This window comes from Eschrichtius robustus, chromosome 18, assembly GCF_028021215.1.
Source record: "Eschrichtius robustus isolate mEscRob2 chromosome 18, mEscRob2.pri, whole genome shotgun sequence".
NCBI lineage: Eukaryota > Metazoa > Chordata > Mammalia > Artiodactyla > Eschrichtiidae > Eschrichtius > Eschrichtius robustus.
In genome coordinates this window covers 7,822,420-7,843,882 of record NC_090841.1, presented here as the reverse complement: position 1 = coordinate 7,843,882, position 21,463 = coordinate 7,822,420, and the positions used below count along the sequence as shown (strand labels likewise).

Below are 21,463 nucleotides of genomic sequence, written 5' to 3'. Positions count from 1 at the left end.
CTTTGTATCACAAAAAGCAAATACGAGAAATGTGCCTAGAAGTGCAGGTTTTAATGCTCTGTGACATGGCCTCTGTTATACTTGGGAATAACTGAAGGCACCATCACTAGACTGGATGAGGATTTAGTGCTGTCTGAGGCTAGAATTAAAAAAAAAAAACAAAAAACTTAATTTGCAACCACTGCCCTCATATAAAATTAAAATATGAAGAAAAACTCAAGGTTAACTAACTGCACTTGATGTTTTCTAAGTCATGGGTTTGAAGAGGTCTGCATAACATAATTTTAAACCTTTGAAGAAAAAGTTTAATCTTTACAACAAGCCCGTGATCACTTCCATTTTATAGCTGAGAGATTGGAAGCACAAAGGAGTAAAAAAAAAAAAAAAAAAAAACTTGCCAGAGATCATACAGCTAGTAAGTAGCAGAGCTGGGATTTGAACCCAGGTCTATTTAAATCCGGTGCCTGTAATTCACCATACCATCCTGCTGAAATAGAAACCTGTGTGGGCCCATTGCTCTTGAGTTGTTCTGTGACCATAAACTTACCCTGGCAGGAGTAAGCTATTAGAGACAACTGGTAAAAGAACCTAAAAAAATGGTAGGACCAGGGCAAACCCAACACTGCTCCTGGAAAATACTGATAGTGCTATCTTCAGATAATAGTCAAATTTTGATATCACGGATGCCATCTAAAGTGTGGATAATTCTCATGAATATTTTGTAATATAGTCATCGAGAAGATAAAACAGAATTGAAATAAGTACCTGGATTTAAAGAAAGCATAAAATTTGATTAATAGAGGGAAGTAAAGAAGAGTAAATATGTGTGAAGGTAACAATATAACGGTTAACTTTAGATGTTTGCTTTTTAAACACCGAGTGTACATTATACTAGTTTATATGGTCTTAATATCATACTTTTTCATGATCATATGACATGCATTGTCCATTCACCAAGACTATAATCCCTGAGACCAATTATGTATTTTTTTTAATAAAAGGAATAAACATTAACCTCATAGGTCAGGAGAAGTTATCTCTAAGTCTATTCTCAAATAGCTTAATAAATTTGAGCAAATACATTATGTTATGGATGCTTAGACTGGATATATGAAATAAAATTAACATAATAAAATGAGTGATTTTAACTTTGGTCTGTTACATTTGGAGGAGTTGGCTGGTGGGTTTAGAAGTGTATAAACATACCATCAGAGAGTGAAAAAAAGGGAAGTCTGTTATAACTGAATAGGGGTGTGGTCTGCTCAGGCTACAGAGGAATAGATAATAGTTTCATAAAGGGCTGATATAACTGTAGAGCCTTCAGAACTGGCTATTATAGCTAGCACATTTTTCTTTACAGACATAATAAGTATGGCTATTAATACCGCCAGCTTGGTGAGTTAGAGAAACACACTTCTCTGCCTCTATCTAAACCTCCGGGTAACAATATACCTACAACTCCTGTAATCCTAGAGCAGTTACATGGATGCACTAAGTGGTGTGATGGGAGGGAAAGATAGCATCACAAGGATTCGTTTGATTATAACAGTAATCCACACCAAGTCAAATAAAACAGCCAAACAGTTAAAAAGGTGGTCTCTAATGAATTTGCTAATTCTAGCAGGCCCTCGCAAACATTTCCTGCTAGAGTACCCCATATCAAAACGAAGTGGCTGTGTGCTTTAATTACATGGAATAATCATTTGATTTCCAGGAAGTTGAGACCGTGCTTTGTATTTAAATAAAAAGTTCCAGACGAGCTGTGAAACTCGATCAAACCAAGAAAAAGGGTGAAACTAAATGCCTGTTCGGTGAGTCAAGGTTTCAGCTGCTCAGCAAGCCTGACGGTACGGGTTTAGGAGCCCAGAAAAGGGGTGTTTTAAAGCCGGCTGACTGGATCGTGTCACTTTCTTATAGGAAAAGCCCTGCCTTCCCAGAGATCTAGAGTGTAATGCAACCATATGTTGCTGAGGAGCTCGAATCTTGGCTGCCTTCACCCCTCTGCACGAGCAGAAACCCCGGTTTTCAGGGGCCGTGATCTCATCGTGTCGCTCTCACTTGTGAAGGTCTGTTAAAGAGTCTGGGGCCTCTTAACGGCTTTGGAAGTGAGTTTGGGGTGAGAAGGGGGGGGAGGCCTGTGGGTGTCTCTTTTGCCTGAGGAGTTGGAGACACTTGTGGAAAAGTCAGGCCCTTTTCGCTCCGGCGGCCGCTCGGGCGTGGGGCTGGCTTGGGTTAGACACATGCACACATACACCATAGAGCTCTGCTTTCCCGTAGCAGCTGCTGCCTCTGCCTCTGCCTCTCCCGCCTCAGCCTCTTTGCCCGGCACACACACACATTCAGATTTGCGCGCTGTTTCAATCCTTGATGACGTGTCCCCGGAGACAGCCAATAGCAAACGGGCTCTGGTCAGGACAATGGGAGGTATCGGGCCAATGAGCGAGCCCCGTGAGTTGGCGGTAGCCAATAGGAGCCGCGCTGGCTGGAGAGTAATGTTACAGAGCGGAGAGAGTGAGGAGGCTGCGTCTGGCTCCCGCTCTCACAGCCATTGCAGTACATTGAGCTCCATAGAGACAGCGCCGGGGCAAGTGAGAGCCGGACGGGCACTGGGCGACTCTGTGCCTCGCGGAAGGTGAGTCTGGGGCAGCGCCGCGGCGGGGAGAGCGCCTCCGGCAGCTCCCCAGCCCGCGCGGCGGCCGGATCCCCGCGGCCGGGAGCCGGCGGGTCAGGATCCACACAAAGGCAAATGAGGGGGGACCGTGGGGGGAACTGCGCACGGAGCGAGCCTCCCCTCGGGCGCCGGGAGCACGGCCGCGCGCCGGAGCCCCGGCCCCCGGGCCGCCGGAGGCGCCGCGAGCCCCGAGCCCCGCGAGTTTCCACCCCCGGCGGCGTCCGCGCTGACTGGCGCAAAAAATTTTTTTTTCATTAAAAAAATTTTTTAACGTGTTTTCGGCCCCCGGGCCGAGCGTTCGGGAAGCCGGCGTGCGCGGGGGGCGGCGGGCCGGCGGGCGGGCGGGCGGCGCTTCACGGCTGCATTGGCCGCCGCAGAGCCGGGCGCCGGCGGCGGGCGAGCGCGGGCGGCGGGCGCTGCGGGCGGGCGGGCGGGCGGGCGGCGGCGGCACGGGGCCGGGGCCGGGGGCGGCGGCGCGGGGCCGGGCCCGCCGGCCTGAGCCCGAGCCAGTGCCCGGGCGCGGCAGCGGCGGCGGCGGCCCGGCGGCGGGGGGAGCGGCGCCGCGGCGCTCGCTGGAACATGGCTGACTCGGCGCGGCGCTGCTGGCTGGAGAGAAAACAAGGCGGGCGGGCGCGGGCGGGGGAGCTGGGCGCAGCAGTTCCGAGGCAACTTTTTTTTCGTCTTCTCACAGCCCCGCGTCGTCCGTGCGGGGGCAGCGGGCCGCGCGGGCCGCGCGGAGGGAGAAGGGGAGCGGCGGGCCGGGGGCGCCTCCCGGGGCGGCCCCCCCGCGGGCGGCGGGCGGGGGGAGGGTCCGGCCGCGCGCCCCCCGCCCCTCCCCCCCGGCCGTCATGGCCGAGTGTGTGCGCCAGAGCGCGGCGCGCACCCCGCCCGTCTGCGCTCGCACTCACACTCTCGCACACTCACTGGCGCACACACAGACACAGACACACACACACACACACACACACACACACAAAGGGAAGGAGCCATATTCTCGCTCGCGCTCGCCCTCGCGGCGGCGGCGGCGGCGCAGGCGGGGAAGACGCGCAGCGGCCATTCCGTGCGCGCCGGCCCCGGCGGCCGCGGGCGGAGCCAGCCCCCATTTCGAGCGGGGCTGCTCCCTCCGCCGAGCCGACAAAATGGGGGAGGCCGGCAGGCCTGCGCGGGCGGCCGGGCGCACGTGGCGGCGCCGCGCGGGGCGGGGAGCCGGGCCCGGAGGCCGGGCCGCGGCCCCGCCGCCCCGGGCGGCCTCCCCTCGCGGCCCCGTAGCGGGCGGGCGGCCCGGGGGGGGGGGGCCCGGTGGCGGGAAGGTGTGCGGAGCCCGCCCCGCGCGGCGCCCCGACTTCCACGGCTCAGAAAAAAAAATACTGCCCTGGTGGGGGCGGGGGGCAGCCCGAGCAGCGAGCAGGAGTGGCTTTTGTCCCTCATCCTTGTTTACTCGAAGAAACTTCAGACCGGACGTGTTTAGTCAGAACCGAAATGCGTCTCGGGGCCAAGCCGATAGCAAAGGAAGCTGCCTGGCGGTGGCAGCCGCGCAGATAGCGCCGCCATCCCCCAGCCCGGGCCCGAGCGCTGGCGCTCCTCCCGCTCCCTCCTCCCGGCAAACTTTTATGCCGAGAGAGTATTTTTCAGTGATCCCTGGGACAGCTTTAGGTGAGCCGTGGACTTGGCCCACGATCCGGAAAGGTCTGCCCGCTTTGGCTCTCACCTATTTGTTCCTTACGTAGCGCGGAGCCGTCAATCGGCAGCGTCGCTTTTCTGACCTTTGGTTTTGTTGATTGAAAACGGTTTTTTGCATTTAGTTCTTCGTTTCTTTTAAATGACCGGTGGGCTGTTCACCCAGAACAGATACAGGCAGCGAAGTAACAAGCGCCGTGTGAGTATACCGCTGTGTCTCCGCTTTTTGGAGATCACACTCAAGGACCGTTTTTCGCCTGGTGTAGCCTTTTCTAGGAATTGACGATCACTGCCATTTTCTGTGGTATTATGAGGGGTTAATGCCACTGCCGCGTTAAACAACCAGTGCCTTGCTTTTCATTCCTTCTCCAAGAAGTTAGAGTGCTCTGAAATGCCGTAAATTTCATCGTTAACATTACGCGTCTATTTATTTTTTAGAAAAATAATTAAGCATGGGCAAAGGAGATCCTAAGAAGCCGAGAGGCAAAATGTCATCATATGCCTTCTTTGTGCAAACTTGCCGGGAGGAGCACAAGAAGAAGCACCCAGATGCTTCCGTCAACTTCTCAGAGTTTTCTAAGAAGTGCTCAGAGAGGTGGAAGGTAAGAGGGCCTAAAACTCACTAAGCAGGTACGAAAGGGTGACGTCCACATTGGGATTTCTCAAAAGCCTCGGTGCAATTTGCATAACGTGAGTGGTGGTGTTGGAACAGGCTGCTAAATATTCAGCAAAGGACACTGGGTTTGTTCATTTTAATACTTAAGAGGACAACTTGTTAAAACTTTGTTGTCGAGTTAAGTTCACGAGTTGTTATTTTATAGACCATGTCTGCTAAAGAGAAAGGAAAGTTTGAAGACATGGCAAAGGCGGACAAGGCCCGTTATGAAAGAGAAATGAAAACTTATATCCCTCCTAAAGGGGAAACAAAAAAGAAGTTCAAGGATCCCAATGCACCCAAGAGGCCTCCGTAAGTATCTTGCCTGTTGTTATTTTCAAGGAGTGTTTTGCAGTAGAATCAGACAAATTTAGCAAGCCACCTTGTGGATTTGGAGTCTGTAATCAAAGTTTCTTCGCTAACTCACATTGGTATGTTTAAATTTTGTAAATAAAATTCCTGTTGGATGGCAGTTTTAGTTAGAGCAGTGGAATTGGATTCTGGCCTCCTTCACCCAATATATCTCCTAAGTGTAATTCTAATTTTGCTCCTTTTCTTTCTTGAGAAATACCATCAGTCTGAGAGTAATTTGCAGAATGTTCTCTTGGAACGCTAATAAATAGTGTATGTTCAGCTAGTGGTGTCGTAAGTTAAATCATTGTGTAAATTAAGTTTAATGAGGGATATTTAGCATTTTATAACATTTATATCCTGTGAAATACGTGGTAGAAATTAGAAGCAGCTTTTATACAGCAATACAACACAGTTGTTAGTAAACCTACAATTCTAAAATTAAATCTCTCTTTTTAGTTCGGCCTTTTTCTTGTTTTGTTCTGAGTATCGTCCAAAAATCAAAGGAGAACATCCTGGCCTATCCATTGGTGATGTTGCAAAGAAGCTGGGAGAGATGTGGAATAACACTGCTGCAGATGACAAGCAGCCTTATGAGAAGAAGGCCGCTAAGCTGAAGGAAAAGTACGAGAAGGTGAGTATGGATTGGCGTGGTGTAGTGATGGAAGGGTGTGCCCGATGTCAGATGAATGACTATACTTGGTACTGCATCTTAATTTCCTATTACGATTCCTAAGAGTTGGAGGTGTAATGCAGTTTTAAGTGTAACAGCTATTCAGTGTGCCATTGGCTGTACTCTTAAGTCCCTTTCCATGTTTTAAAGAATGTAGAAGGTCAAATAAATTGTCAGTGTTGTTTGACTTAACATTATTTGACTCGGGTGGTTTTGTTATTCTCCAGTATCCAGATTGACGAAGATTTTGGTAGTCACTTTGAGTCAAATGATTTAACTATTTTAAATGATCAGGCACACAACATAAAAATAGGCTGGACCAAATAACGTAGATCTGTATTGTTCATAAACACCCTGAAACACTTATGTTCCCTCCCTTAGATTTAAAAAAAAAACTTTACTAAGTCAGAAAGTTATGAGTTTGTTGATCTGTACAGTAAATTGATATAATAAGAAAAAGCTGTAGCCTCTATACTTTGAGTTGAAATATTAAAAGTAAAGTTAGAGTTTAGCTTATTTAGTCATTTTGGAGAAATGTATCTATTTCTAGATGTTTCTTAACCTAATTGCATGCTCAGTGGCAAATAACTTTTTTTTTTTTTTTTTTAGACAAGATTTTCTACTATGGATTAGGGTCTGACAGTATAAACCTGTAGAATGCGTTTTTGCATTCAGAAGGTGGCAGTGTCTACCCTTTAATCAGTCTCTACATTCTAGTTTTAATAAACTGAACTTAGGATGTGGTACGTGGTTGTACTTCAGTGAGGCATAACAATGCCAATCTCAAACCATGTCATTCCATGAGTTACGGACTATTTACAATTATAATATTCTCATGTGTGTTTCTGAAAGTCCACAGATGTGAGTCTGCAGATAATGTGTTATTTTAGTATATCTGCGTCCTTGTTTTTTCATAAAGTTTTGCCATGTTACTTTTATTTCTCTCCTTAACTGTTTTGTCTTTCCAACCACTTTCTTCCTGCCTTTATTTTGGAAGGATATTGCTGCATACCGAGCTAAAGGGAAGCCTGATGCAGCAAAAAAGGGAGTCGTCAAGGCTGAAAAAAGCAAGAAAAAGAAGGAAGAGGAGGAAGATGAGGAAGATGAAGAGGATGAGGAGGAGGAGGAAGATGAAGAGGATGAAGAGGAAGAAGAAGATGATGATGATGAATAAGTTGGTTCTAGCGCAGTTTTTTTTTTTTCTTGTCTATAAAGCATTTAACCCCCCTGTACACAACTCACTCCTTTTAAAGAAAAAAATTGAAATGTAAGGCTGTGTAAGATTTGTTTTTAAACTGTACAGTGTCTTTTTTTGTATAGTTAACACACTACCGAATGTGTCTTTAGATAGCCCTGTCCTGGTGGTATTTTCAATAGCCACTAACCTTGCCTGGTACAGTATGGGGGTTGTAAATTGGCATGGAAATTTAAAGGAGGTTCTTGTTGGTGCACAGCACAAATTAGTTATATATGGGGATGGTAGTTTTTTCATCTTCAGTTGTCTCTGATGCAGCTTATATGAAATAATTGTTGTTCTGTTAACTGAATACCACTCTGTAATTGCAAAAAAAAGAAAAAAAGTTGCAGCTGTTTTGTTGACATTCTGAATGCTTCTAAGTAAATACAATTTTTTTTATTAGTATTGTTGTCCTTTTCATAGGTCTGAAAATTTTCTTCTTAAGGGGAAGCTAGTCTTCTGCTTTTGCCCATTTTGGATCACACGAATTATTACAGTGTTTATCTTTCGTATAGTTTGCTGATAAAAAGCTTTTGTGTACACACCCTGCATACTCATGATGAGGGTAATAAAAGTTTAATTGAGACAGTTTTCATCCGTAACTGAAACTCAAATCTTGATCGGTTGATAACAGATTTCACATAGCCCAGGTTCATTTACAAAGTGAAGAGTAACCAATCTACTCACAGCACGGGATTATTAGAATCAAACATTTTGAAAGTCTGTCCTTGAAGGACTAATAGAAAAGTATGTTCTAATCTTTACATGAGGACTCTACATCCTTTAACTCCCATTACCATGTAATGGCAGTTATATTTGCAGTTCCCACGTTTAAGACTGAGAATGTATCCCCAAAAGCGTGAGCTTAAAATACAAGACTGCCATATTATGTTTTTTTTTGTTGTTGATATTAGTCCCAACAAAGGCTCTGGAGAAAAAGTGCTGGCTGTAAATGTCTTCTCCTGTTTATCTAAATATGGATTGTTTAGGAAACTTGAGATCCTCCATTAAAGGTATTTTTAATTAATTGGGCCAACTTTTAAAATTCTATACCACATTTTAAATCAGGTATATTTTCCTATATTATGGTTTGCCCCTTTATAAATCAAATAGACATGAGGGAAGAAGACACTTAAACTTTGTATTTCAGTATGAATTACCTGATTTATTTGAATTTGATTTTTCTTTACAAAACTCAAGCTCATTCATCAGGGTCATATGTTTATCTGCTTAACAGTTTAGGGAACAATTTGGCAATTTTGTGGTTTTTGAGATTATCGTTCTCTTAAAGTGCCAGTGTTTTAAAATAGCGTTCTTGTAATTTTACACGCTTTTGTGATGGAGTGCTGTTTTGTTATATAATTTTGACTTGGATTCTTTCCATTTGCATTTGTTTTATGTAATTTCAGGAAGAATACCGAACATCTGAGTCCTGGATGATACTAATAAACTAATAATTGCAGAGGTTTTAAATATTAGTTAAATGGCTTTCACTTAAGATTTTAAGGTTTTGTTATATACATATTCTAATCTTATTCTCAGTTAATGCCTCTTAGCAACATCATTTAAATAAGTGTAAGGGCGGGCAAAGTTTATCCCTTAAAAAATACTCACTTTACCCTTGTAAATAGGTTAATGGGCTGATAAATATTTTTGTGAAACATTCCATGTGTTCTTATAGGCTGCTGTTTACATGAATCAGGAAAAACTAATTTTGCTTTCAGACTATTGGGTTAAACAAGATACTCTTCTAAAGCAAGGCACATGTAAGTGAAAAGCAGGAATAGTGATTATAAATGTAAACTTAAGTTTTCTAAGCTAAAGGAGAGGACCACAGTAGAGGGGCTGAAGTTGTGTCAGAATTTATCAAATTTTTAGTCAAGAGGAACAAGCAGTTATCTCATTTATATAGAAGTTTGCTGTAGCTATAGAATCATTGTTTATTGCTAGTAGGTGATCCAGTTAAAACGAATTCTGCCTCAAGGAACTTCAGTGGGTGTCTTGTGACAGCTACTGTTTTTTTAAGATGTTGAGAGCGGGAACAGGTTTTTTTGGGTTAACTGGATTCAGATCTTGACAGGAAGACATGGACAAAAACCCTTTTCAATCTGAAAACATACTAGCTCTGTTTAGTATTTCAACAGTATACCCTGAAACTTGGATGTGCAAAACTCAAGTAAATGGGAGGTAGGAGGCATAACAGATTTTTTTTAATTTAATGCATAGGAACTATTTTAATGTCTAGAAATAGTTAACAGCACCATGGGGTATAAAGATTTTCTTAACATCAAAAGATTAAACAGTATAAACTTCAGTATTAAGTTGTCTACATTTTAAAAATTGATATAAAAGCGGCATACTGATTAACACTTAACCAAAGTAATTGTCTCCTAAAGGTTGGGAGCTGTTGCTGGTTAGTGCCTGTAATTGTTCTCATGATCTTCCATCAGGTGTTGATACTTGCTCTGTTTTTATTAATTAGAGTGAAATCTGAAAAAAAATCTTTCGTGTGTGCTGTGCACCACAGGGGTAAGACTTAAACGATAAGAGATGGAAAGTGCCTGTGTGACAGAAGCTGTTCAGATACTTCCCTCACTGCCTGGGGGATTGTAAGTGTTGCTTAGACGGTAGGGTAGTATCTGGCTATATTGAAAACTGCACTGGAAAGACAAGATGGAAATTTTTGAATGGAAAGCGTGGCCAACTCCCTTGCTTGGCATCACATAAACTGTGACAGAAGTTCAGATCTAGGTCTGCTTGGTACAACAGGCCTTCTGAAAGGGCCTGAAATAGCTCTTTTTCAGTACCAGCCAGGTACTTTTTGCGTATGATGGTATCACTGTAAATTCGCACAGATCCAAGACAGCTTAAATCAGGATTAACTGCTGCTCAAGTGTGAACCATTGGCCAGTAATTAGCTTGCTTAATTAATAAGTTGTGGTTAAGTTATTTTTAAATATTTTCATATTTGTGCTTTGTCATTTTTAAATGACTTGAAATGCTTTTAAAGCAACGTAAAAGCCAGGAAACGGTCTGGATACCTATGCAACAAAAGATGCAAGCTGGTTCATTTCTTGTCCCCCTCATAGCAAAGACGTGAACAGCAGGGCTAACACTCGCCGGAACCTGGGAAGTTCCCTGGGTCTAAGCCAAGTTGCTCCCTGCAGTAATAAGGCAAAATGTGGCCCTGTTCTAGGCATGCTGCTATTTAACGTTACACCATGACACAGGACAAAGAATGACAGGCATAACTTAACAAGCCACACTCCAGAATGTATAGCCCCATCTTCCAGCGGGTTTCAGTCTGAAATCATACCTACCAGGAGGAAATTTAATCACTTAGGCCTCTAGGCATGTCCATTGGTTTGAACCTTCTGTATTTATCGGTCACCTGCTGAAAAAGGAAGTGGTAATATAGATCTGGAATAAGATGAGGAATTATGATAGACCTTTAAGTGGTGGCGTGAGGTATGTGGAGACTGAAAGCCAGTAGTGGTGAGAAAATCAGTGAAAAGGGATTAAAGAGATTCTTGTAAATTTTTATGATGTACTTTTTTTTTTCTCTTTAGTCCCACAATTCAAACATAAGTGACATTTCATGGTATGATGCCCCATGATATATTTGATACTTTTACTGACGGTCATTCATGTTGCTTCCTATTTTTTGCTATTCCTAATAATACTGCAATGAACGTCTGTGTACGTTTTTGTTAGGCTTGTGTAGATCTAGATACCTTGAAGTAGAATTGCTGAGTCAACAGATAGGTGCATTTAAAATTTTGGCAGATATTGACAAATTGACCCCTCCCCCAAGACTATCCTTATTGTGAAACTTTTTAACAATAATTTTTAAGATATAATAAGTCAGGTTTTTAATGGCTATTTCTTTGGCTCCATGAAATAAATGTCCATTTTTAAAAGATAAGAAATTAAAATACTGAAATACTGCCATTTATTCAGAGCCACGCCAACACAAGAAGGTAGAATCAGAACTGAAAGACCCTTGGGTTGACTATTGACTATTTAAACTACTCTAACAAATTATTTCTCTATAAAGTTACTGCAGTAACTAAATATTTAAGTAATCCATTGTGTGAAAATGAGGAACTTCCTATTTTGGCATCTTCAATCCAGTAGCTTTATCTGGGGAGGGCTTTTTCTAGCAGAGATTGTGTGTCAATCTTTACAGAAGCTACAGCCAACGGTTTTGGAAACTAGTCAAGGATTGTGTGGGCTGGATTCTGGGCATTAGGAGATAGTTATTTGTAAAAAAGGAATGGATACTGAGGATCTGCCTTAAATGGAATAAAATTGACCACTGCTTCACCTCCTTGCTGGAGATGGTACTTTAGGTAAAGGGCATACCCCAAACGCATTTATAAATGCAACTGTATTAATAGACTTTAAAGTGGAATTAAACTTAGTTCCTTAGAGGTACATAGAATCTCTAGTTACAGTCTTTACCATATTTTTGTTCACTGGGTTTCAACTACGGATCATCCTATAAAGTGTTCTGAACATAACCAGGTAAGTAAATAAGTCCTAAAGCAAAAGAAGTATCGGTTGAGGGTAAGAGTACTCAGTGTAATGCCCACAAAGGTGTGAAGGAAGAGTAAGAACTTGCAGGCTACTCAGAGCGAGGACATGGCAGCCCCTTCCCCACTCCCCAGCCTAAATTTCAGGGAAGCTCAGGTCTTGCTCTGACTCCATCTGGAGTCTGCCTGGCTGGGACTTGGGCATAGTGAGTGGGCTAGGCACACTCAGGCTGAGAAGGACCAGACAGACTTTTTTTTTTTAACAAGAGGAACAAGAGGTGCCATTGCTTTGGGGACTGACAACAGAATAAAGTATGGCACCAGTGTAGGGTCCTAGCGCATTAGAGGTAAAAGGCTCTAGGCTCTTGCAGTCCAGCCTATGCATTTTCACAGAGCAGTGGGCAAAGGCCCATCAAGACTCAGAGGCTCAAGGACCAAAAGCAGCATCAAAACAATAGCAGGGCCAGGCTCACAGCAGGTGCAGAAAATTTTCGAGTTCCTTCCCCTTCTCTGTAAGGACGGTAACTAGGGGCTGGAAGGCTTCCTCCCTAACCCTCACTTTCCTGCCTGGGTCCTCCTGCCTCGGCTACAATTGTGGATATTCGAGCAGGTCAGCACACTCCGCCATCACTGTGATCCCTCTCTGGCCCTCCTCCTTAGCTTTGCTTGGACTCAGGACACTTGCTGACAAAACAAAACTAAAATACTGCCAATCATTTAGAAAGTGATAAGCTACCTGATTCTAACAGGCTGGGAAGCACCAGAAGAATGTGTACTGCTTATGTGTCCTTAGAATTGCAGCATGAACTTCCAGAAGTAGAAGGAAGGATAGCAATACACTACAATCACTTTTGAAAAACTTGTTTACCCTTATTGTGAATGAAATTTGCGTTCATTGAAAGAAAACAAATAAGCAGGGAAACAAAAATCTACAATTCTATTAGTCAGGAAAACTATTAACATATTGTGTGCCCTTCTAGTTTTATATATATAACATGATATATATATACAGATATATATTTGATTAATATATAAATTATATGTGTATATATATATAATTTTTTAATCTGAGGTGAGATTCACATAACAAAAAATGAACCATTTTAAAATTAACAATTCAATGGCATTTAGTACATTCACAGTGTTGTGCAACCACCGCCTCTAGTTCCAAACATTTTCATCACCCCAAAAGGAAATCCTATACCCATTAATTCTGCCCTTCCCCCTTAGCCCTCGGCAACAACCAATCTGCATCATCTCCATGGATTTACCTATTGTGGCTATTTCGCATAAATGGAATCATACAGTATGTGACCTTTTGCGTCTGGCTTCTTTCACTTAGCATAATGTTTTCAAGGTTCATTCACACTGTGGTATGTACCATATTTCATTCCTTTTCACGGCTGAGTAATATTCCAGTGCATGTGTGTATATATATATATATATATATATATATATATATATATATATATATATATATATATATATATCTCACAATTCACTTATTCATTCATTCATTGATGGACACTTGACTTGTGCTGCTATGAACATGCATGTACAAGTATTTGTTTGACTCCCTATTTTCAACTCTTTGGGGGTACGTATCTAGGAATGGAATTACTGGATCATACGGTAATTCTGTTTAACTTTTTGAGGGACCACAATGGCTAAGATGACCCTTCCACAGCAACTGAATCATTTTACGTTCCCTCTAGCAATGTATAAGCATTCCAATTTTTCCACAACCCCACCAGCACTTCCTATTTCCCTTTTTTTTAAAAAAAATGATAGCCATCGTAGTGGGTGGGTGTGAAGTAGTATCTCATTGTGGTTTTGATTTGCATTACCCTAATGACTAATGATACTGAGCATCTTTTCGTGTGCTTGTTGGCCATTTGTATACCTTTTTGGAGAACTAATTCAAGTCCTTTGCCGATTTTTAAGTTAGGTTGTCTTTTGGTTGTTGTATATATATGTCTGCTTTACAAAAAATGGCAATATATTTACAAACACTCTACCTGAAAACTACTTTTACTGCTAACAGTCTATCTTAAACAAAACTGTGTCATCATATATTCTTATTCTGCTCTGCACTGCATCATTTTTACTGCCTGCATGTTATTCCACTGCATAAATGTAAAATACCATAAATTATCTTGTCGATCCCATCTTATTAGACATTTGTGTAGTTTCTGATTTTTTAGTTTTATTGAAGCATAGTTGATTTACAATGTTGTGTTAATTTCTGCTGTACAGCAAAGTGATTCAGTTATACATATATATACATTCTTTTACATATTCTTTTCCATTATGGTTTATCACAGGATATTGAAATATAGTTCCCTGTACTATACAGTAGGACCTTGTTGTTTATGGATTCTTTTTTACTATTATGAACAAGGCTAAGATGACTAGACTTTCCTTATACCCATAGTTCTGTGTCCATGATTATTTTGTTAGGTTATAAATACATTCCTCAAAGTGAAATGGCTGAAATTGAAGTCAGTTTTTGATTGAAGTGAAATGATGAATTTGGTGAGTGCTACCAAGCTGCCTTCAGCAAGTTTTCACCCAAATGTAGTAACTTTTTAAAAGGCTATTGAGACCATTTTACATATAAGGGATATGTAGGGTCATGATTTCTAAGATTCCATAAAGGTTCGAGCCTATAGCAGTGGGGAAAATCGTGAAAGGGATAAACCTTCAAAAGAGAGCAGATGAAAAGCTTGAAAAAACTGGAGAGCCATTGGGCTGAAATGTCCATTCCCCTTTATGCTTCTGTTATTTTACTACTTTTCAGGTTGAAGATTAACAGAAAGAGCTTTTATATACAAGTAATTGCAGCACTGCAAAAAGAGAACGTGTAGATCATTTGGAATGGGTGAAAAAACTGTGAAAATTTTGCAAAAGCATTAGAGCTTTCTTGCTTTTCATTTCATTGTATCATTGTTCATAATAATCTACATGATTTCCAAAACTTATTAGTCATTTGTATCAGAATTTTTTTCTTTAAGGTTAACTGGGGCTTCCCTGGTGGCGCAGTGGTTGAGAATCTGCCTGCCAATGCAGGGGACACGGGTTCGAGCCCTGGTCTGGGAAGATCCCACGTGCCGCGGAGCAACTAGGCCCGTGAGCCACAATTACTGAGCCTGCGCGTCTGGAGCCTGTGCTCCGCAACAAGAGAGGCCGCGACAGTGAGAGGCCCGCGCACCGCGATGAGGAGTGGCCCCCGCTCGCCGCAACTGGAGAGAGCCCTCGCACAGAAACGAAGACCCAACACAGCCATAAATAAATAAAGAAAATTTTTTAAAAAATAAATAAATAAGGTTAACTGTGTTTTCACATATGATTTAAGACCAAGACAGTCTACAGTTCTGGGGAGTACATGTCTTATCAAATGGTGGCCAACAGGTCAACATGAAATTGGATTAATTATAAAAAAACTTATCTTCTAGTCAGTCCCATAGGGATCTATTTCATACACTGTTGAGTACTGGATTTTACACTATATAGATCAAACCTGAAAAGCAGTGTAAATTTCTCATTGTTTTTAAGGACCTAAATTTTAGAGGTCAACATTTGCAAAACTTTATGTCATGAATTTATATACACTGAGCTTTTACAGATAATTATAATGAACCATTAGAAATAATACTGATTTTGTTTTTTTTAATTAGGTAAGAGATATGTTATTGTAAATATAATACTTGAAGTTTTTTTAAATGTTAAGGTCTTGAGGGTTGTTGTTTTTTTTTTAATGTATTTTATTTATTTATTTTTGGCTGCGTTGGGTCTTCCTTGCTGCGTGCGTGCTTTCTCCAGTTGCGGTGAGCGGGGGCTACTCTTCGTTGTGGTGCGTGGGCTTCTCATTGTGGTGGCTTCTCTTGTTGCGGAGCACGGGCTCTAGGCGCACGGGCTTCAGTAGTTGGGGCACGAGGACTCAGTAGTTGTGGCTTTTGGGCTCTAGAGTGCAGGCTCAGTAGTTGTGGCGTACGGGCTTCATTGCTCCGCGCCATGTGGGAACTTCCCGGAGCAGGGCTTGAACCCTTGTCCCCTGCGTTGGCAGGCGGATTCTTAACCACTGCGCCACCAGGGAAGCCCATCTTGAGGGTTTTTAAAGAATTATAGTTCAGAATCAAACTGACTTGAAAAAAAAAACAGAGATGCAGTTTTATTATTATTGTTTTTTGCTATGTCTTCATTTTTAGGCCAAATCTAACTTTTTCTCACCTTTAAGACCAAGGAGTCTTAGTAGGCTATTATTAATAATAATAGTAATGTTTAAAACCTCACTTAAAAATCATAGAAACATTTCTATTTTGTTTTATTATAAATCTCTTTTTAAATGGGAAAATTATTAAGAAACTGCTAGTGCAAACAGAAGTTAACCTCAAAATATATCTTTACTAGCTTTCATGCCTCCACCATCAAACAGGACGAAAGGATGACCAAAAAAATGAATAAATGCTGATGTCAGAGTTTAATCCATGCTTTACTTCTTTTTATTTAAATCTGTAGACCAAGAGTAAAGCATATGATAAATAAGTGGACTTACCCAGGAGCCTGGGATACTGTTTGGGAGTTCGATGATGTTCCAGCCACGCTTTGGCAAGTTAGCGGACAACACTTGGGCCAAGGATGGCAGCTAGCATGGATGGCAGGGTAACTGACCCAAAGCCTGAGCAGGAGCTCCCAGGTAACTGGGTATGGAGGGCCTGTTCTAGGGAACTTTCCTTACAACGGTTGACACTGCCTTATTGAGGGACCTACTGAGCACCTCCTTTGAAATGGAACAGCCTCTCTGGAGCCACATTCCAGGGAAAGGAAATCTGGAACCTGTTTTTCTAGAGATAGGCAGCTGGCTGTGATTTCACTGCAATAGACTTACAAGGAGTAGCTATTACTAATTTTCGGAAACACAAAGGAATTCCTAAAACTGTTATTCTTCCTCCCAAGGATTTGGGAATGTGGGTCTCCATAAAGTTTCTGGTCTCTTTAATTCCAGGGAGGAAGGGAGTTAGGTAAGTAATGGCAATTGTCAGATGACAGTCATCTTCCTATCATCTATTCCAGATTCTTTCCCAGGATCCAATTTTAGCTAAAAACATAAAATAAAACCCATCTGGTATCACTTCAGAGAGTTAAGAGGAGAGATTCTGAGAAAGATTTTTAAGGAATAAACTAGCAAAATGTATTCATGATAAAGCTGATCAAAATTAGGTTTGAAATCTAAGTTTTCACCCAGTACAAAGAAGTCTTTCAATTTTTTTAAAAAAATTATTTATTTATTTACTTGTTTTTGGCTGCGTTGGGTCTTCGTTGCTGCGCGCGGGCTTCCTCTAGTTGCAGCAAGCGGGGGCTACTCTTCGTTGTGGTGCCCGGACTTCTCGTTGCGGTGGCTTCTCTTGTGGAGCACGGGCTCTAGGCACGCGGGCTTCAGTAGTTGTGGTGCATGGGCTTCAGTAGTTGTGGCGCATGGGCTTCAGTAGTTGTGGCTCACCCGCTTAGTTGCTCTGCGGCATGTGGGATCTTCCCAGACCAGGGATCGAACCCCTGTCCCCTGCATTGGCAGGTGGATTCTTAACCACTGCGCCACCAGGGAAGTCCCCAGCGGATTTTCTTGAGTATAAAATATTTAGGTTTAGAGAACATTTGCTTTTAGAGTTGACTCCTTCAGTTCCATTAATACATAAAGCTAATTTCATTAATGTCATTAAATCTTCCTTTATGGGCTGAATTCTTATTAAATACAACAGACTACGTTCGATCTGTCACAAAGTCAAATTTGTTGAATGAACTGAACTGCGTCTTTCTCAAATTTATTTTAACCAAGTTCTAGGGGGAAATCTTCCTCTAAATGATTGTGCTTAAGATTGTATTATTGTCGCTTTCTAGTTACCCTATAATTTAACCTTTAAATGACATAAGATTACATTAAACAGTGACAAGTGGTATACATCACATAAAGAAACTAAAGACCACTAATATTTAGCCGATCCAACACTGGGTTGGAAAATATATAAAGCCAGGGAGAATGAATTTCCTTACCCCCCAGATAAATCCAGTTTCTCTCCACAGGTTGATGACAACACCGCCTAAGAATGGAAAGCTGAGAAATCCAGCTCCTTGACTGATTAGGAGGCAGCTTCTCCTTCAGGGTCCGTTCATTCACTTGCAAAGGAGCCAGGCACCCTGCTTGGCACTGGAGACCCAGCGCTGTCCGCACGAGTGTCTAGGAGCCCACATGTTCCTGGAGGAGGCAGACATGAACAAGTAAACAAACATAGAAGAAAGAGCATTGCGGGGCTTCCCTGGTGGCGAAGTGGTTAAGAATCTGCCTGCCAGTACAGGGGACAGAGGTTCGAGCCCTGGTCTGGGAAAATCCCACATGCCGCGGAGCAACTAAGCCTGTGCAGCACAGCTACTAAGCCTGTGCTCTAGAGCCCGCGAGCCACAACTACTGAGCCCACGTGCCACAACTGAAGCCGGTGCTCCACAACAACAGAAGCCACCGCAGTGAAGACCCAACGCAGCCAAAAGTAAATAAATAAACAAAATAAACGAATTTATTTAAAAAAAAATGCTGCTCAGGGTAATGTGATAAAGGCTGAGTGGTGGGAGGTGGGCGACACGGGGGGCCGTCTGGAAGGAAAGGTCTCTTTCCAGGAGATGTAGCAAAAACGTTCGCTCATTTTCCAGCTCGGTTAGTTGCCCGCCTGCTCGCCCTCTTTCCGGGGCCCTGAGGCTCAGGCCCCCCGCCCCCGGGCAGCCCCAGCTCCTCGGGCCCCTGCAGGCCGCTCTTTCCCAACTTCCCGGCCTCTCCCCGATCCGGGAAGGCCTTGCCGGGCCTCGCGTTTTCCCAGTCGCTCCAGGGAGAGGCCTGCTCTCGGCTCTCAGGATGTGGAGGATGCAAGTAGCACGGCCAGCTGCGGCCGGGAGCCGCCGGGAAGCGCGCCAGCCGCCGCCGAGCAGAACCCGCGCCCACTGAGGCCCCGCGGCCGCCGCAGAGGGTGCCCTCTACCGCCCCGCTGGCGCGCCCGGGGCGAGGGACGAACAACGACCGCGTGCGCGTGCAACGTTTGCGACTTCCCCCCACGGCGGCGGCCGGGGCGGCCCGCACCACTGATGTCCTCTCCGCGCGAGGTGAGAGCGGACGGGCCGCGGTGAGCAGGGCTGACGCCCGGGGGCCGGGAAGCCAGTCCAGGCCCTCCGGGATCTCGGTGCCTGGCCTTCCCCTCGGATTTGTTCAGTCTTTTGACATCATCGCCTTAAAATATTTTTCTCCTGAGTTTCCTGCTAGTTACAAGACTCACAGTCTCCTCTGGCCACACTCCTGAACTTGCAAACATAGGTCTTATTTAGAAAGCACCATGGCAAGTTCGGCTTTATCCTTTTTTTTTTTTTTTTTTTTTTTTGCCCCGCACTGAACCCCGGGCCCACGAGCTGTGAAAGCGCGGAGTCCTAACCACTGGACCGCCAGGGAAGCCCTGCAAGTTCGTCTTGAAAGAAGGAAGCCTAAAAGGAAATTAAAACGGACCCCTTGCTCTGCCCACACTCAGAACGGGGAAGGGGTCCTGGTGGCCCCCAGCCCCACGCAGTTCTCCCCAAAGGCAAGTGGCAGGTGATATCGGGGAAGGAGAGTGGAGTTGGTGCCCAGGGCACTCACCCTTCTCGAAGGTGGGCGCACGTTTGATGGGGGCGCAGCTGGCAGCAGGGAGCTGCTGGGACCCGGCCTTCCACGGGGACAGGGGGTCGCTTCCCCCCAGCCCCTGCCTGGTGCTGGAGGGGAGTTCCGGTCCCTTCCCAGGCCCAGGTGTCCTAGCAGGGAGGCTGGAGGCTGGCTGGTGTCGCAGGCCCGGTCCCACCCGGGCAGTGGCCTGGAGGCTGCAGCCAGAGCCCAACCCGGGGCCGGAGGTGCTGGGGGTCAGGGAGTCTCTGGATGGAGAAAACCTGCTCTCCGGAGGTAAGTGGGCTGAAAAAAATCAAACTAAAGCACACACACAGCTGCTGAGACTGGCCCAGATTCTGCTCTGACGGTCGGCCTCGGTCCTGGGGGAGCTTCTCGGGACAGTTTTAGCTTCATTCTCAGCAAAGGAGAGACGAGACACAATTCAAAAATGAGTGTACAGCACCGTAACTGTCACAGGAAACGGCTGCAAATGACCGTGACATTATATCGTATTTTCATCTTTCTTTCTTCTTTTTATTTTGTTTTTCATTGTGCAACCAAAAATGTTAAGATTTCAGCTGGTACTGAATACATGTTACTTAGGAGGACTACCTCAAAAAAACAAAAAACAAAAACCAGAAAACTTTTAAAACAAACCCATACAGGTTGACAGGTCAACACTGAAGATTTTGTGAAATAACCAGATTTGCAGTGAATGGGAAGCCCCATTATATTCTTACCCTTTTTCAATTAAATTTGAAACATGCTTTAGCAAATATGTCTGTTCCCCTCAGGTGGGCGTTTTGTTTCAGGGTTCCTTTCTGCTGCCTGAGAGTGCTTTAGTCTGCCAGAATCTCCCCCAAGAGAGAAGGAGCTCTTAATGTGGAATATTAACTCCTCTGCCTATTGTATGCATAAACCCAGGCCTACCTCTCTCCCAGGGGCATCAGAAATTGCTTTTGTGCACCGTTTGGTGAGGCCTTTGCATCCAGAAACAAAAGTGGAAGAAGAAAACAAAAACAATGCCCCAAAGAAATAAGAGTGTGACGTCCAAAGACCTATAAAGCACTGAGTTTCAAGTCACTGATTTTCAAAAATAGTTCAAGCACAGGCTTTGGACTCACACTGCTTTGTGCCAGCCCTCACCTGACCACTTGCTACATGCATGTCCTTGGACAAATATTTAACCTCCGGTGCCTTGATTTACCCATTTGTAAAATGGGCACAATAATTGACTTCATAAAGCTTCACGGCCATGTGTGAGAATTTAATAAAATAATCCATGTAAAATGTGGCACAATGCTTGGCACTCGGTTAGAACTCAATAAATAGTGAGCTACTACTTTTTACATAACAATAACAAATTACATAATAAATTATTAGCTTATTATAATTACTATTATGTTATTACAAAGTCTCATTCTTTTCTCCTCCAATTTGGGCTTCCACCTTAATGCAAAACATACTGTAGTGGCCTTATTCCTAATGATTTGAATTTGATGCCAGTGGTTCCCAATCACCCAGGGAGATTACAAAGGGACTGATGCCCGGGTCTCACCCACAGGGATTCTGATTTAACTGATCTGGGGTGTGGCCTGGGCTTTGGAAATTTTGAAAGCTCCCCAGGTGATTCTAATGTACAGCCAAGTTTGGAAACCGGTGCTTTTTGGTGTTGCCCTAAACAAAAGGGCAAGCAGATGTTTATAGTTCAAATAAAATTAAAGCAGTCTGTATTCTGAGCTAATAATTTGACTCATTCTGCTGCATTAGCCATTCAAATCAGCCAATCGACTGACTTATATATTCACTGAATTTATAAGCTTTGACCGAGTTGACCAATTAATTCGGTTAAAAAGTTTGATTCATTGAAATCACATGGCCACAGCCTCAAGTAAATTGAATCTGTTGGAAATCAGCTATGATTGTGTAGGTATTTGGAAGTTTTCAGATTGTACATTACCACAGAAGTTCACCTTATTTAATTCCATTCTGTAC

At 43.7% G+C, this 21,463-nt stretch overlaps 1 protein-coding gene and 1 long non-coding RNA gene across 3 annotated transcripts in view; both read left to right on the top strand.

Moving 5' to 3' along the window:
- LOC137752201 (uncharacterized) overlaps window positions 1-2,066 on the top strand; it is a 103,933-nt gene extending 101,867 nt beyond the window's left edge. Inside the window, exon 3 of the long non-coding RNA XR_011071083.1 lies at window positions 1,918-2,066. This is a non-coding gene — a long non-coding RNA (uncharacterized lncRNA). The remainder of the gene's footprint in view (window positions 1-1,917) is intronic.
- Window positions 2,067-2,483: 417 nt separating this feature from the next.
- On the top strand, window positions 2,484-8,737 carry HMGB1 (high mobility group box 1). Of its 2 annotated transcripts, none has more exons than XM_068526442.1 (5): window positions 2,484-2,632; window positions 4,787-4,950; window positions 5,170-5,315; window positions 5,814-5,988; window positions 7,025-8,737. In XM_068526442.1, the coding sequence occupies exons 2-5, from the start codon at window positions 4,801-4,803 to the stop codon at window positions 7,199-7,201; spliced, it is 648 nt and encodes a 215-aa protein (XP_068382543.1). In that variant the 5' UTR covers window positions 2,484-2,632; window positions 4,787-4,800; the 3' UTR covers window positions 7,202-8,737. The 2 variants fall into 2 exon arrangements, with proteins under 2 accessions (XP_068382543.1, XP_068382544.1); XM_068526443.1 differs by lacking the exon at window positions 2,484-2,632 and adding an exon at window positions 4,370-4,547.
- The last annotated feature ends 12,726 nt before the right edge of the window (window positions 8,738-21,463 follow it).